This window comes from Manis pentadactyla, unplaced genomic scaffold (assembly GCF_030020395.1).
Source record: "Manis pentadactyla isolate mManPen7 unplaced genomic scaffold, mManPen7.hap1 scaffold_295, whole genome shotgun sequence".
Lineage (NCBI taxonomy): Eukaryota > Metazoa > Chordata > Mammalia > Pholidota > Manidae > Manis > Manis pentadactyla.
In genome coordinates this window covers 151,348-168,110 of record NW_026644686.1, presented here as the reverse complement: position 1 = coordinate 168,110, position 16,763 = coordinate 151,348, and the positions used below count along the sequence as shown (strand labels likewise).

Genomic DNA, 16,763 nt, shown 5'->3' with positions numbered 1-16,763 from the left:
AGGCTACCGCTGAATACCTAAATAGCTCCTCCGGTTATGAGTTACACTGCTACCTGACACTATTCACAGATAACTTTTGTGATAACATCTAAATCTTCAGCACAGCATACGGCTCCGAAAGCGGAGACTGTGTCAGCACTAAAGAAGGCACCTGGCACTGCAGACCGAGCCCATTGCAAATCTCACCTGCAAACCCAGGAGTGTTCTGAGGCGTGCTGGCCACATGGAAAGCAGTTGGTGTGCTCTGGCCAGCTGCACCCAGGGAGCTCGGTTTTAAGGCTCCCCAAAAGGGGTTCTTGGGACCAGTTCTCCCACTCCGCCCTGACCCAAAGCCAAGTGCCCCGGTGGTAGGGCTGCTGTGGGGGGCAGGCACGCTTGTCCCAAAGCTCCCACTGCCAGTGGGGCCTGCTGACACCATAGATGTGAAGGGCGCTGAGATGGTGCTGCCAAACCCGGATGTACTGGTCCCACAGCTGGTGTGCTGGGTCACAGCTCCAAAGCCGGAGGTGATGGCTGCAAAAAAGGAGCAAACCTGGATCATTGTCTAACCCCATAAACGAAAGTATATTCAAAACTGATCGAACCCCCGAATGTAAGCCAAGAAACCATAAACCTCTTAGAGAAAGACAGGCGAAAATATCTTGGACATAAACAAGAGCGACTTCTTCGTGAACATATCTCTCCAGGGAAAGAATGGAAAAATGAACAAATGGGACTATGTCAAGCTAAAGAGCTTCTGTACAGGTAAGGGCACCATCAACAGAAGAAAAGGGCATCCTACAGCATGGGAGAATATATTCATAAATGACAGATCCAATAAAGGGTTGACATCCAAAATATATCAAGAGCTAACACAACTCAACAAACAAAGTGCAAATATTCCAATAAAAATGTGGGCAGGGGAGCTGAACAGGGAGTTCTCCAAAGAAGAAATTCAGGTGGCCAACAGACACATGAAAAGATGCACCACACCACTTGTCATCAGAGAAATGAAAATTAAAACCACAGTGAGATATCACCTCACACCAGTAAGGATCGCCACCATCGAAAAGACAAACCACAACAAATGTTGGCAAGGTTGTGGAGAGAGGGGAACCCTCCTACACTGTTGGTGGGAATGTAAATTCGTTCAAGCATTGTGGAAAGCAATATGGAGGTTCCTCAAAAAGCTCAAAACAGAAATACCATTTGACCCAGGAATAGCGCTCCTAGGAATTTACCCTGAGAATACAGCAGCCTAATTTTGAAAAAGACACATGTACCTCTATGTTTATCGCAGCACTACTTACAACAGCCAAGAAATGGAAACAACCTACGTGTCCAACAGTGGATGAATGTATGCAAATGGAATATAATTCAGCCATAAGAAGAAAATGAATCCTACCATTTGCAACAACATGGTTGGAGCTAGGGGGGGTATGCTCAGTGAAATAAACGAGGCGGAGAAAGACAAGTACCAAATGATTTCACTCATCTCGGGAGTATAAGAGCAAAGGAAAAACTGAAGGAACAAAACAGCAGCAGAATCACAGAACCCAAGAATGGACTAACAGTCACGAAAGAGAAAGGGACTGAGGAAGACGGGTGTGAAGGGTGGGTAAGGGCAGGGAAAAAGAAAGGGGGCATTATGACTAGCATGTATAATGTGGGGCGGCACGGGGATGGCTAGGCTACACACAGAAGACAAGCAGTGATTCTACAGCATGTTACTAAGCTGATGGACAGTGACCCTAATGGGGTTTGTGCGGGGTACTTGGTGAAGAGGGAAGCCAAATAAATACAATGCTCTTAAGGTAATTGTAGATAGATACCAAGAAAAAAAAACATTTTGAAAGGCTGTGAATGATCTTCCTTTCTGCCTGTCTCTTCATGTCAGTTTATCCCACTTTCCTTTATAACCTCTAGCCACACCTGGCTCTTCTCTGCTCACGAAAACATAAGCTCATCTCTGCCTTTGGGCCTTTGCTCCTGTGCCTGTAAAGTCCTCACCGCCCGCCGCTGCCCCTGCTCCCAAACCTGGAACTGCGGCCATGGCCTCAGTTTGCTATTGTCCCAGAAAGGCTGCCGCTGAATACCTAAATAGCTCTTCCGGTGATGAGTTACACTGCTACCTGAAGCTGTTCACAGATAACTTTGGTGATAACGTCTAAATCTTTACCACAGCATACGGCTCCGAAAGCGGAGACTGTGTCAGCACTTAAGACAGCGCCTGGCACTGCAGACCGAACCCATTCCAAAACTCACCTCCAAACCCAGGAGTGTTCTGAGGCGTGCTGGCCACATGGAAAGCAGTTGGTGTGCTCTGGCCAGCTGCACCCAGGGAGCTCGGTTTTAAGGCTCCCCAAAAGGGGTTCTTGGGACCAGTTCTCCCACTCCGCCCTGACCCAAAGCCAAGTGCCCCGGTGGTAGGGCTGCTGTGGGGGGCAGGCACGCCTGTCCCAAGTCCGCCACTGCCAGTGGGGCCTGCTGACACCATAGATGTGAAGGGCGCTGAGATGGTGCTGCCAAACCCGGATGTACTGGTCCCACAGCTGGTGGGCTGGGTCACAGCTCCAAAGCCGGAGGTGATGGCTGCCAAAAAGGAGCAAACATGGATCATTGTCTAACCCCATACACAAAAGTATATTCAACACTGATCGAAACCCCGAATGTAAGCCAAGAAACCATAAACCTCTTAGAGAAAGACAGGCGAAAATATCTTGGACATAAACAAGAGCGACTTCTTCGTGAACATATCTCTCCAGGGAAAGAAAGGAAAAATGAACAAATGGGACTATGTCAAGCTTAAGAGCTTCTGTACAGGTAAGGGCACCATCAACAGAAGAAAAGGGCATCCTACAGCATGGGAGAATATATTCATAAATGACAGATCCAATAAAGGGTTGACATCCAAAATATATCAAGAGCTAACACACCTCAACAAACAAAGTGCAAATATTCCAATAAAAATGTGGGCAGGGGAGCTGAACAGGGAGTTCTCCAAAGAAGAAATTCAGGTGGCCAACAGATACATGAAAAGATGCAACACACCACTTGTCATCAGAGAAATGAAAATTAAAACCACAGTGAGATATCACCTCACACCAGTAAGGATCGCCACCATCGAAAAGACAAACCACAACAAATGTTGGCAAGGTTGTGGAGAGAGGGGAACCCTCCTACACTGTTGGTGGGAATGTAAATTCGTTCAAGCATTGTGGAAAGCAATGTGGAGGTTCCTCAAAAAGCTCAAAACAGAAATACCATTTGACCCAGGAATAGCGCTCCTAGGAATTTACCCTGAGAATACAGCAGCCTAATTTTGAAAAAGACACATGTACCCCTATGTTTATCGCAGCACTACTTACAACAGCCAAGAAATGGAAACAACCTACGTGTCCAACAGTAGATGAATGTATGCAAATGGAATATAATTCAGCCATAAGAAGAAAATGAATTCTACCATTTGCAACAACATGGTTGGAGCTAGGGGGGGTATGCTCAGTGAAATAAACGAGGCGGAGAAAGACAAGTACCAAATGATTTCACTCATCTCGGGAGTATAAGAGCAAAGGAAAAACTGAAGGAACAAAACAGCAGCAGAATCACAGAACCCAAGAATGGACTACCAGTCACCAAAGAGAAAGGGACTGAGGAAGACGGGTGGGAAGGGAGGGTAAAGGCAGGGAAAAAGAAAGGGGGCATTATGACTAGCATGTATAATGTGGGGCGGCACGGGGATGGCTAGGCTACACACAGAAGACAAGCAGTGATTCTACAGCATGTTACTAAGCTGATGGACAGTGACCCTAATGGGGTTTGTGCGGGGTACTTGGTGAAGAGGGAAGCCAAATAAATACAATGCTCTTAAGGTAATTGTAGATAGATACCAAGAAAAAAAAACATTTTGAAAGGCTGTGAATGATCTTCCTTTCTGCCTGTCTCTTCATGTCAGTTTATCCCACTTTCCTTTATAACCTCTAGCCACACCTGGCTCTTCTCTGCTCACGAAAACATAAGCTCATCTCTGCCTTTGGGCCTTTGCTCCTGTGCCTGTAAAGTCCTCACCGCCCGCCGCTGCCCCTGCTCCCAAACCTGGAACTGCGGCCATGGCCTCAGTTTGCTATTGTCCCAGAAAGGCTGCCGCTGAATACCTAAATAGCTCCTCCGGTGATGAGTTACACTGCTACCTGAAGCTGTTCACAGATAACTTTGGTGATAACGTCTAAATCTTCACCAAAGCATACGGCTCCGAAAGCGGAGACTGTGTCAGCACTTAAGACAGCGCCTGGCACTGCAGACCGAACCCATTCCAAAACTCACCTCCAAACCCAGGAGTGTTCTGAGGCGTGCTGGCCACATGGAAAGCAGTTGGTGTGCTCTGGCCAGCTGCACCCAGGGAGCTCGGTTTTAAGGCTCCCCAAAAGGGGTTCTTGGGACCAGTTCTCCCACTCCGCCCTGACCCAAAGCCAAGTGCCCCGGTGGTAGGGCTGCTGTGGGGGGCAGGCACGCCTGTCCCAAGTCCGCCACTGCCAGTGGGGCCTGCTGACACCATAGATGTGAAGGGCGCTGAGATGGTGCTGCCAAACCCGGATGTACTGGTCCCACAGCTGGTGTGCTGGGTCACAGCTCCAAAGCCGGAGGTGATGGCTGCAAAAAAGGAGCAAACATGGATCATTGTCTAACCACATACACAAAAGTATGTTCAAAACTGATCGAACCCCCGAATGTAAGCCAAGAAACCATAAACCTCTTAGAGAAAGACAGGCGAAAATATCTTGGTCATAAACAAGAGCGACTTCTTCGTGAACATATCTCTTCAGGGAAAGAAAGGAAAAATGAACAAATGGGACTATGTTAAGCTTAAGAGCTTCTGTACAGGTAAGGGCACCATCAACAGAAGAAAAGGGCATCCTACAGCATGGGAGAATATATTCATAAATGACAGATCCAATAAAGGGTTGACATCCAAAATATATCAAGAGCTAACACACCTCAACAAACACAGTGCAAATATTCCAATAAAAATGTGGGCAGGGGAGCTGAACAGGGAGTTCTCCAAAGAAGAAATTCAGGTGGCCAACAGATACATGAAAAGATGCACCACACCACTTGTCATCAGAGAAATGAAAATTAAAACCACAGTGAGATATCACCTCACACCAGTAAGGATCGCTACCATCGAAAAGACAAACCACAACAAATGTTGGCAAGGTTGTGGAGAGAGGGGAACCCTCCTACACTGTTGGTGGGAATGTAAATTCGTTCAAGCATTGTGGAAAGCAATGTGGAGGTTCCTCAAAAAGCTCAAAACAGAAATACCATTTGACCCAGGAATAGCGCTCCTAGGAATTTACCCTGAGAATACAGCAGCCTAATTTTGAAAAAGACACATGTACCCCTATGTTTATCGCAGCACTACTTACAACAGCCAAGAAATGGAAACAACCTACGTGTCCAACAGTAGATGAATGTATGCAAATGGAATATAATTCAGCCATAAGAAGAAAATGAATCCTACCATTTGCAACAACATGGTTGGAGCTAGGGGGGGTATGCTCAGTGAAATAAACGAGGCGGAGAAAGACAAGTACCAAATGATTTCACTCATCTCGGGAGTATAAGAGCAAAGGAAATACTGAAGGAACAAAACAGCAGCAGAATCACAGAACCCATGAATGGACTACCAGTCACCAAAGAGAAAGGGACTGAGGAAGACGGGTGGGAAGGGAGGGTAAAGGCAGGGAAAAAGAAAGGGGGCATTATGATAAGCATGTATAATGTGGGGCGGCACAGGGATGGCTAGGCTACACACAGAAGACAAGCAGTGATTCTACAGCATGTTACTAAGCTGATGGACAGTGACCCTAATGGGGTTTGTGCGGGGTACTTGGTGAAGAGGGAAGCCAAATAAATACAATGTTCTTAAGGTAATTGTAGATAGATACCAAGAAAAAAAAACATTTTAAAAGGCTGTGAATGATCTTCCTTTCTGCCTGTCTCTTCATGTCAGTTTATCCCACTTTCCTTTATAACCTCTAGCCACACCTGGCTCTTCTCTGCTCACGAAAACATAAGCTCATCTCTGCCTTTGGGCCTTTGCTCCTGTGCCTGTAAAGTCCTCACCGCCCGCCGCTGCCCCTGCTCCCAAACCTGGAACTGCGGCCATGGCCTCAGTTTGCTATTGTCCCAGAAAGTCTGCCGCTGAATACCTAAATAGCTCTTCCGGTGATGAGTTACACTGCTACCTGAAGCTGTTCACAGATAACTTTGGTGATAACGTCTAAATCTTCACCACAGCATACGGCTCCGAAAGCGGAGACTGTGTCAGCACTCAAGACAGCGCCTGGCACTGCAGACCGAACCCATTCCAAAACTCACCTGCAAACCCAGGAGTGTTCTGAGGCGTGCTGGCCACATGGAAAGCAGTTGGTGTGCTCTGGCCAGCTGCACCCAGGGAGCTCGGTTTTAAGGCTCCCCAAAAGGGGTTCTTGGGACCAGTTCTCCCACTCCGCCCTGACCCAAAGCCAAGTGCCCCGGTGGTAGGGCTGCTGTGGGGGGCAGGCACGCCTGTCCCAAGTCCGCCACTGCCAGTGGGGCCTGCTGACACCATAGATGTGAAGGGCGCTGAGATGGTGCTGCCAAACCCGGATGTACTGGTCCCACAGCTGGTGGGCTGGGTCACAGCTCCAAAGCCGGTGGTGATGGCTGCAAAAAAGGAGCAAACATGGATCATTGTCTAACCCCATACACAAAAGTATATTCAACACTGATCGAACCCCCGAAATGTAAGCCAAGAAACCATAAACCTCTTAGAGAAAGACAGGCGAAAATATCTTGGACATAAACAAGAGCGACTTCTTCGTGAACATATCTCTCCAGGGAAAGAAAGGAAAAATGAACAAATGGGACTATGTCAAGCTTAAGAGCTTCTGTACAGGTAAGGGCACCATCAACAGAAGAAAAGGGCATCCTACAGCATGGGAGAATATATTCATAAATGACAGATCCAATAAAGGGTTGACATCCAAAATATATCAAGAGCTAACACACCTCAACAAACAAAGTGCAAATATTCCAATAAAAATGTGGGCAGGGGAGCTGAACAGGGAGTTCTCCAAAGAAGAAATTCAGGTGGCCAACAGATACATGAAAAGATGCACCACACCACTTGTCATCAGAGAAATGAAAATTAAAACCACAGTGAGATATCACCTCACACCAGTAAGGATCGCCACCATCGAAAAGACAAACCACAACAAATGTTGGCAAGGTTGTGGAGAGAGGGGAACCCTCCTACACTGTTGGTGGGAATGTAAATTCGTTCAAGCATTGTGGAAAGCAATGTGGAGGTTCCTCAAAAAGCTCAAAACAGAAATACCATTTGACCCAGGAATAGCGCTCCTAGGAATTTACCCTGAGAATACAGCAGCCTAATTTTGAAAAAGACACATGTACCCCTATGTTTATCGCAGCACTACTTACAACAGCCAAGAAATGGAAAGAACCTACGTGTCCAACAGTAGATGAATGTATGCAAATGGAATATAATTCAGCCATAAGAAGAAAATGAATTCTACCATTTGCAACAACATGGTTGGAGCTAGGGGGGGTATGCTCAGTGAAATAAACGAGGCGGAGAAAGACAAGTACCAAATGATTTCACTCATCTCGGGAGTATAAGAGCAAAGGAAAAACTGAAGGAACAAAACAGCAGCAGAATCACAGAACCCAAGAATGGACTACCAGTCACCAAAGAGAAAGGGACTGAGGAAGACGGGTGGGAAGGGAGGGTAAAGGCAGGGAAAAAGAAAGGGGGCATTATGACTAGCATGTATAATGTGGGGCGGCACGGGGATGGCTAGGCTACACACAGAAGACAAGCAGTGATTCTACAGCATGTTACTAAGCTGATGGACAGTGACCCTAATGGGGTTTGTGCGGGGTACTTGGTGAAGAGGGAAGCCAAATAAATACAATGCTCTTAAGGTAATTGTAGATAGATACCAAGAAAAAAAAACATTTTGAAAGGCTGTGAATGATCTTCCTTTCTGCCTGTCTCTTCATGTCAGTTTATCCCACTTTCCTTTATAACCTCTAGCCACACCTGGCTCTTCTCTGCTCACGAAAACATAAGCTCATCTCTGCCTTTGGGCCTTTGCTCCTGTGCCTGTAAAGTCCTCACCGCCCGCCGCTGCCCCTGCTCCCAAACCTGGAACTGCGGCCATGGCCTCAGTTTGCTATTGTCCCAGAAAGGCTGTCGCTGAATACCTAAATAGCTCCTCCGGTGATGAGTTACACTGCTACCTGAAGCTGTTCACAGATAACTTTGGTGATAACGTCTAAATCTTCACCAAAGCATACGGCTCCGAAAGCGGAGACTGTGTCAGCACTTAAGACAGCGCCTGGCACTGCAGACCGAACCCATTCCAAAACTCACCTCCAAACCCAGGAGTGTTCTGAGGCGTGCTGGCCACATGGAAAGCAGTTGGTGTGCTCTGGCCAGCTGCACCCAGGGAGCTCGGTTTTAAGGCTCCCCAAAAGGGGTTCTTGGGACCAGTTCTCCCACTCCGCCCTGACCCAAAGCCAAGTGCCCCGGTGGTAGGGCTGCTGTGGGGGGCAGGCACGCCTGTCCCAAGTCCGCCACTGCCAGTGGGGCCTGCTGACACCATAGATGTGAAGGGCGCTGAGATGGTGCTGCCAAACCCGGATGTACTGGTCCCACAGCTGGTGGGCTGAGTCACAGCTCCAAAGCCGGAGGTGATGGCTGCAAAAAAGGAGCAAACATGGATCATTGTCTAACCACATACACAAAAGTATGTTCAAAACTGATCGAACCCCCGAATGTAAGCCAAGAAACCATAAACCTCTTAGAGAAAGACAGGCGAAAATATCTTGGTCATAAACAAGAGCGACTTCTTCGTGAACATATCTCTTCAGGGAAAGAAAGGAAAAATGAACAAATGGGACTATGTTAAGCTTAAGAGCTTCTGTACAGGTAAGGGCACCATCAACAGAAGAAAAGGGCATCCTACAGCATGGGAGAATATATTCATAAATGACAGATCCAATAAAGGGTTGACATCCAAAATATATCAAGAGCTAACACACCTCAACAAACACAGTGCAAATATTCCAATAAAAATGTGGGCAGGGGAGCTGAACAGGGAGTTCTCCAAAGAAGAAATTCAGGTGGCCAACAGATACATGAAAAGATGCACCACACCACTTGTCATCAGAGAAATGAAAATTAAAACCACAGTGAGATATCACCTCACACCAGTAAGGATCGCCACCATCGAAAAGACAAACCACAACAAATGTTGGCAAGGTTGTGGAGAGAGGGGAACCCTCCTACACTGTTGGTGGGAATGTAAATTCGTTCAAGCATTGTGGAAAGCAATGTGGAGGTTCCTCAAAAAGCTCAAAACAGAAATACCATTTGACCCAGGAATAGCGCTCCTAGGAATTTACCCTGAGAATACAGCAGCCTAATTTTGAAAAAGACACATGTACCCCTATGTTTATCGCAGCACTACTTACAACAGCCAAGAAATGGAAACAACCTACGTGTCCAACAGTAGATGAATGTATGCAAATGGAATATAATTCAGCCATAAGAAGAAAATGAATCCTACCATTTGCAACAACATGGTTGGAGCTAGGGGGGGTATGCTCAGTGAAATAAACGAGGCGGAGAAAGACAAGTACCAAATGATTTCACTCATCTCGGGAGTATAAGAGCAAAGGAAAAACTGAAGGAACAAAACAGCAGCAGAATCACAGAACCCATGAATGGACTACCAGTCACCAAAGAGAAAGGGACTGAGGAAGACGGGTGGGAAGGGAGGGTAAAGGCAGGGAAAAAGAAAGGGGGCATTATGATAAGCATGTATAATGTGGGGCGGCACGGGGATGGCTAGGCTACACACAGAAGACAAGCAGTGATTCTACAGCATGTTACTAAGCTGATGGACAGTGACCCTAATGGGGTTTGTGCGGGGTACTTGGTGAAGAGGGAAGCCAAATAAATACAATGTTCTTAAGGTAATTGTAGATAGATACCAAGAAAAAAAAACATTTCAAAAGGCTGTGAATGATCTTCCTTTCTGCCTGTCTCTTCATGTCAGTTTATCCCACTTTCCTTTATAACCTCTAGCCACACCTGGCTCTTCTCTGCTCACGAAAACATAAGCTCATCTCTGCCTTTGGGCCTTTGCTCCTGTGCCTGTAAAGTCCTCACCGCCCGCCGCTGCCCCTGCTCCCAAACCTGGAACTGCGGCCATGGTCTCAGTTTGCTATTGTCCCAGAAAGGCTGCAGCTGAATACCTAAATAGCTCCTCCGGTTATGAGTTACACTGTTACCTGAATCTGTTCACAGATAACTTTTGTGATAACGTCTAAATCTTCACCACAGCATACGGCTCCGAAAGCGGAGACTGTGTCAGCACTTAAGACAGCGCCTGGCACTGCAGACCGAACCCATTCCAAAACTCACCTCCAAACCCAGGAGTGTTCTGAGGCATGCTGGCCACATGGAAAGCAGTTGGTGTGCTCTGGCCAGCTGCACCCAGGGAGCTCGGTTTTAAGGCTCCCCAAAAGGGGTTCTTGGGACCAGTTCTCCCACTCCGCCCTGACCCAAAGCCAAGTGCCCCGGTGGTAGGGCTGCTGTGGGGGGCAGGCACGCCTGTCCCAAGTCCGCCACTGCCAGTGGGGCCTGCTGACACCATAGATGTGAAGGGCGCTGAGATGGTGCTGCCAAACCCGGATGTAATGGTCCCACAGCTGGTGGGCTGGGTCACAGCTCCAAAGCCGGTGGTGATGGCTGCAAAAAAGGAGCAAACATGGATCATTGTCTAACCCCATACACAAAAGTATATTCAAAACTGATCGAACCCCCGAATGTAAGCCAAGGAACCATAAACCTCTTAGAGAAAGACAGGCGAAAATATCTTGGACATAAACAAGAGCGACTTCTTCGTGAACATATCTCTCCAGGGAAAGAAAAGAAAAATGAACAAATGGGACTATGTCAAGCTTAAGAGCTTCTGTACAGGTAAGGGCACCATCAACAGAAGAAAAGGGCATCCTACAGCATGGGAGAATATATTCATAAATGACAGATCCAATAAAGGGTTGACATCCAAAATATATCAAGAGCTAACACACCTCAACAAACACAGTGCAAATATTCCAATAAAAATGTGGGCAGGGGAGCTGAACAGGGAGTTCTCCAAAGAAGAAATTCAGGTGGCCAACAGATACATGAAAAGATGCACCACACCACTTGTCATCAGAGAAATGAAAATTAAAACCACAGTGAGATATCACCTCACACCAGTAAGGATCGCCACCATCGAAAAGACAAACCACAACAAATGTTGGCAAGGTTGTGGAGAGAGGGGAACCCTCCTACACTGTTGGTGGGAATGTAAATTCGTTCAAGCATTGTGGAAAGCAATGTGGAGGTTCCTCAAAAAGCTCAAAACAGAAATACCATTTGACCCAGGAATAGCGCTCCTAGGAATTTACCCTGAGAATACAGCAGCCTAATTTTGAAAAAGACACATGTACCCCTATGTTTATCGCAGCACTACTTACAACAGCCAAGAAATGGAAACAACCTACGTGTCCAACAGTAGATGAATGTATGCAAATGGAATATAATTCAGCCATAAGAAGAAAATGAATCCTACCATTTGCAACAACATGGTTGGAGCTAGGGGGGGTATGCTCAGTGAAATAAACGAGGCGGAGAAAGACAAGTACCAAATGATTTCACTCATCTCGGGAGTATAAGAGCAAAGGAAAAACTGAAGGAACAAAACAGCAGCAGAATCACAGAACCCATGAATGGACTACCAGTCACCAAAGAGAAAGGGACTGAGGAAGACGGGTGGGAAGGGAGGGTAAAGGCAGGGAAAAAGAAAGGGGGCATTATGATAAGCATGTATAATGTGGGGCGGCACGGGGATGGCTAGGCTACACACAGAAGACAAGCAGTGATTCTACAGCATGTTACTAAGCTGATGGACAGTGACCCTAATGGGGTTTGTGCGGGGTACTTGGTGAAGAGGGAAGCCAAATAAATACAATGTTCTTAAGGTAATTGTAGATAGATACCAAGAAAAAAAAACATTTCAAAAGGCTGTGAATGATCTTCCTTTCTGCCTGTCTCTTCATGTCAGTTTATCCCACTTTCCTTTATAACCTCTAGCCACACCTGGCTCTTCTCTGCTCACGAAAACATAAGCTCATCTCTGCCTTTGGGCCTTTGCTCCTGTGCCTGTAAAGTCCTCACCGCCCGCCGCTGCCCCTGCTCCCAAACCTGGAACTGCGGCCATGGTCTCAGTTTGCTATTGTCCCAGAAAGGCTGCAGCTGAATACCTAAATAGCTCCTCCGGTTATGAGTTACACTGTTACCTGAATCTGTTCACAGATAACTTTTGTGATAACGTCTAAATCTTCACCACAGCATACGGCTCCGAAAGCGGAGACTGTGTCAGCACTTAAGACAGCGCCTGGCACTGCAGACCGAACCCATTCCAAAACTCACCTCCAAACCCAGGAGTGTTCTGAGGCATGCTGGCCACATGGAAAGCAGTTGGTGTGCTCTGGCCAGCTGCACCCAGGGAGCTCGGTTTTAAGGCTCCCCAAAAGGGGTTCTTGGGACCAGTTCTCCCACTCCGCCCTGACCCAAAGCCAAGTGCCCCGGTGGTAGGGCTGCTGTGGGGGGCAGGCACGCCTGTCCCAAGTCCGCCACTGCCAGTGGGGCCTGCTGACACCATAGATGTGAAGGGCGCTGAGATGGTGCTGCCAAACCCGGATGTAATGGTCCCACAGCTGGTGGGCTGGGTCACAGCTCCAAAGCCGGTGGTGATGGCTGCAAAAAAGGAGCAAACATGGATCATTGTCTAACCCCATACACAAAAGTATATTCAAAACTGATCGAACCCCCGAATGTAAGCCAAGGAACCATAAACCTCTTAGAGAAAGACAGGCGAAAATATCTTGGACATAAACAAGAGCGACTTCTTCGTGAACATATCTCTCCAGGGAAAGAAAAGAAAAATGAACAAATGGGACTATGTCAAGCTTAAGAGCTTCTGTACAGGTAAGGGCACCATCAACAGAAGAAAAGGGCATCCTACAGCATGGGAGAATATATTCATAAATGACAGATCCAATAAAGGGTTGACATCCAAAATATATCAAGAGCTAACACACCTCAACAAACAAAGTGCAAATATTCCAATAAAAATGTGGGCAGGGGAGCTGAACAGGGAGTTCTCCAAAGAAGAAATTCAGGTGGCCAACAGATACATGAAAAGATGCACCACACCACTTGTCATCAGAGAAATGAAAATTAAAACCACAGTGAGATATCACCTCACACCAGTAAGGATCGCCACCATCGAAAAGACAAACCACAACAAATGTTGGCAAGGTTGTGGAGAGAGGGGAACCCTCCTACACTGTTGGTGGGAATGTAAATTCGTTCAAGCATTGTGGAAAGCAATATGGAGGTTCCTCAAAAAGCTCAAAACAGAAATACCATTTGACCCAGGAATAGCGCTCCTAGGAATTTACCCTGAGAATACAGCAGCCTAATTTTGAAAAAGACACATGTACCCCTATGTTTATCGCAGCACTACCTACAACAGCCAAGAAATGGAAACAACCTACGTGTCCAACAGTAGATGAATGTATGCAAATGGAATATAATTCAGTCATAAGAAGAAAATGAATCCTACCATTTGCAACAACATGGTTGGAGCTAGGGGGGGTATGCTCAGTGAAATAAACGAGGAGGAGAAAGACAAGTACCAAATGATTTCACTCATCTCGGGAGTATAAGAGCAAAGGAAAAACTGAAGGAACAAAACAGCAGCAGAATCACAGAACCCAAGAATGGACTACCAGTCACCAAAGAGAAAGGGACTGAGGAAGACAGGTGGGAAGGGTGGGTAAGGGCAGGGAAAAAGAAAGGGGGCATTATGATTAGCATGTATAATGTGGGGCGGCACGGGGATGGCTAGGCTACACACAGAAGACAAGCAGTGATTCTACAGCATGTTACTAAGCTGATGGACAGTGACCCTAATGGGGTTTGTGCGGGGTACTTGGTGAAGAGGGAAGCCAAATAAATACAATGTTCTTAAGGTAATTGTAGATAGATACCAAGAAAAAAAAACATTTTAAAAGGCTGTGAATGATCTTCCTTTCTGCCTGTCTCTTCATGTCAGTTTATCCCACTTTCCTTTATAACCTCTAGCCACACCTGGCTCTTCTCTGCTCACGAAAACATAAGCTCATCTCTGCCTTTGGGCCTTTGCTCCTGTGCCTGTAAAGTCCTCACCGCCCGCCGCTGCCCCTGCTCCCAAACCTGGAACTGCGGCCATGGCCTCAGTTTGCTATTGTCCCAGAAAGGCTGTCGCTGAATACCTAAATAGCTCCTACGGTTATGAGTTACACTGCTACCTGAAGTTGTTCACAGATAACTTTTGTGATAACGTCTAAATCTTCACCAAAGCATACGGCTCCGAAAGCGGAGACTGTGTCAGCACTTAAGACAGCGCCTGGCACTGCAGACCGAACCCATTGCAAAACTCACCTGCAAACCCAGGAGTGTTCTGAGGCGTGCTGGCCACATGGAAAGCAGTTGGTGTGCTCTGGCCAGCTGCACCCAGGGAGCTCGGTTTTAAGGCTCCCCAAAAGGGGTTCTTGGGACCAGTTCTCCCACTCCGCCCTGACCCAAAGCCAAGTGCCCCGGTGGTAGGGCTGCTGTGGGGGGCAGGCACGCCTGTCCCAAGTCCGCCACTGCCAGTGGGGCCTGCTGACACCATAGATGTGAAGGGCGCTGAGATGGTGCTGCCAAACCCGGATGTACTGGTCCCACAGCTGGTGTGCTGGGTCACAGCTCCAAAGCCGGTGGTGATGGCTGCAAAAAAGGAGCAAACATGGATCATTGTCTAACCCCATACACAAAAGTATATTCAAAACTGATCGAACCCCTGAATGTAAGCCAAGAAACCATAAACCTCTTAGAGAAAGACAGGCGAAAATATCTTGGACATAAACAAGAGCGACTTCTTCGTGAACATATCTCTCCAGGGAAAGAAAGGAAAAATGAACAAATAGGACTATGTCAAGCTTAAGAGCTTCTGTACAGGTAAGGGCACCATCAACAGAAGAAAAGGGCATCCTACAGCATGGGAGAATATATTCATAAATGACAGATCCAATAAAGGGTTGACATCCAAAATATATCAAGAGCTAACACACCTCAACAAACAAAGTGCAAATATTCCAATAAAAATGTGGGCAGGGGAGCTGAACAGGGAGTTCTCCAAAGAAGAAATTCAGGTGGCCAACAGATACATGAAAAGATGCACCACACCACTTGTCATCAGAGAAATGAAAATTAAAACCACAGTGAGATATCACCTCACACCAGTAAGGATCGCCACCATCGAAAAGACAAACCACAACAAATGTTGGCAAGGTTGTGGAGAGAGGGGAACCCTCCTACACTGTTGGTGGGAATGTAAATTCGTTCAAGCATTGTGGAAAGCAATATGGAGGTTCCTCAAAAAGCTCAAAACAGAAATACCATTTGACCCAGGAATAGCGCTCCTAGGAATTTACCCTGAGAATACAGCAGCCTAATTTTGAAAAAGACACATGTACCCCTAAGTTTATCGCAGCACTACTTACAACAGCCAAGAAATGGAAAGAACCTACGTGTCCAAAAGTAGATGAATGTATGCAAATGGAATATAATTCAGCCATAAGAAGAAAATGAATCCTACCATTTGCAACAACATGGTTGGAGCTAGGGGGGGTATGCTCAGTGAAATAAACGAGGCGGAGAAAGACAAGTACCAAATGATTTCACTCATCTCGGGAGTATAAGAGCAAAGGAAAAACTGAAGGAACAAAACAGCAGCAGAATCACAGAACCCAAGAATGGACTACCAGTCACCAAAGAGAAAGGGACTGAGGAAGACGGGTGGGAAGGGAGGGTAAAGGCAGGGAAAAAGAAAGGGGGCATTATGACTAGCATGTATAATGTGGGGCGGCACGGGGATGGCTAGGCTACACACAGAAGACAAGCAGTGATTCTACAGCATGTTACTAAGCTGATGGACAGTGACCCTAATGGGGTTTGTGCGGGGTACTTGGTGAAGAGGGAAGCCAAATAAATACAATGCTCTTAAGGTAATTGTAGATAGATACCAAGAAAAAAAAACATTTTGAAAGGCTGTGAATGATCTTCCTTTCTGCCTGTCTCTTCATGTCAGTTTATCCCACTTTCCTTTATAACCTCTAGCCACACCTGGCTCTTCTCTGCTCACGAAAACATAAGCTCATCTCTGCCTTTGGGCCTTTGCTCCTGTGCCTGTAAAGTCCTCACCGCCCGCCGCTGCCCCTGCTCCCAAACCTGGAACTGCGGCCATGGCCTCAGTTTGCTATTGTCCCAGAAAGGATGCCGCTGAATACCTAAATAGCTCCTCCGGTGATGAGTTACACTGCTACCTGAAGCTGTTCACAGATAACTTTGGTGATAACGTCTAAATCTTCACCAAAGCATACGGCTCCGAAAGCGGAGACTGTGTCAGCACTTAAGACAGCGCCTGGCACTGCAGACCGAACCCATTCCAAAACTCACCTCCAAACCCAGGAGTGTTCTGAGGCGTGCTGGCCACATGGAAAGCAGTTGGTGTGCTCTGGCCAGCTGCACCCAGGGAGCTCGGTTTTAAGGCTCCCCAAAAGGGGTTCTT

General features: G+C 46.9%; 1 protein-coding gene across 1 annotated transcript in view; it reads right to left on the bottom strand.

Annotated features, from left to right (window-relative positions):
• LOC118928532 (nuclear envelope pore membrane protein POM 121C-like) overlaps window positions 1–16,763 on the bottom strand; it is a 60,865-nt gene that overhangs the window by 3,761 nt on the left and 40,341 nt on the right. The window contains exon 9 of the mRNA XM_057496719.1: window positions 2,259–2,571. Coding sequence (XP_057352702.1) covers window positions 2,259–2,571 — 313 coding nt within the window. The remainder of the gene's footprint in view (window positions 1–2,258; window positions 2,572–16,763) is intronic.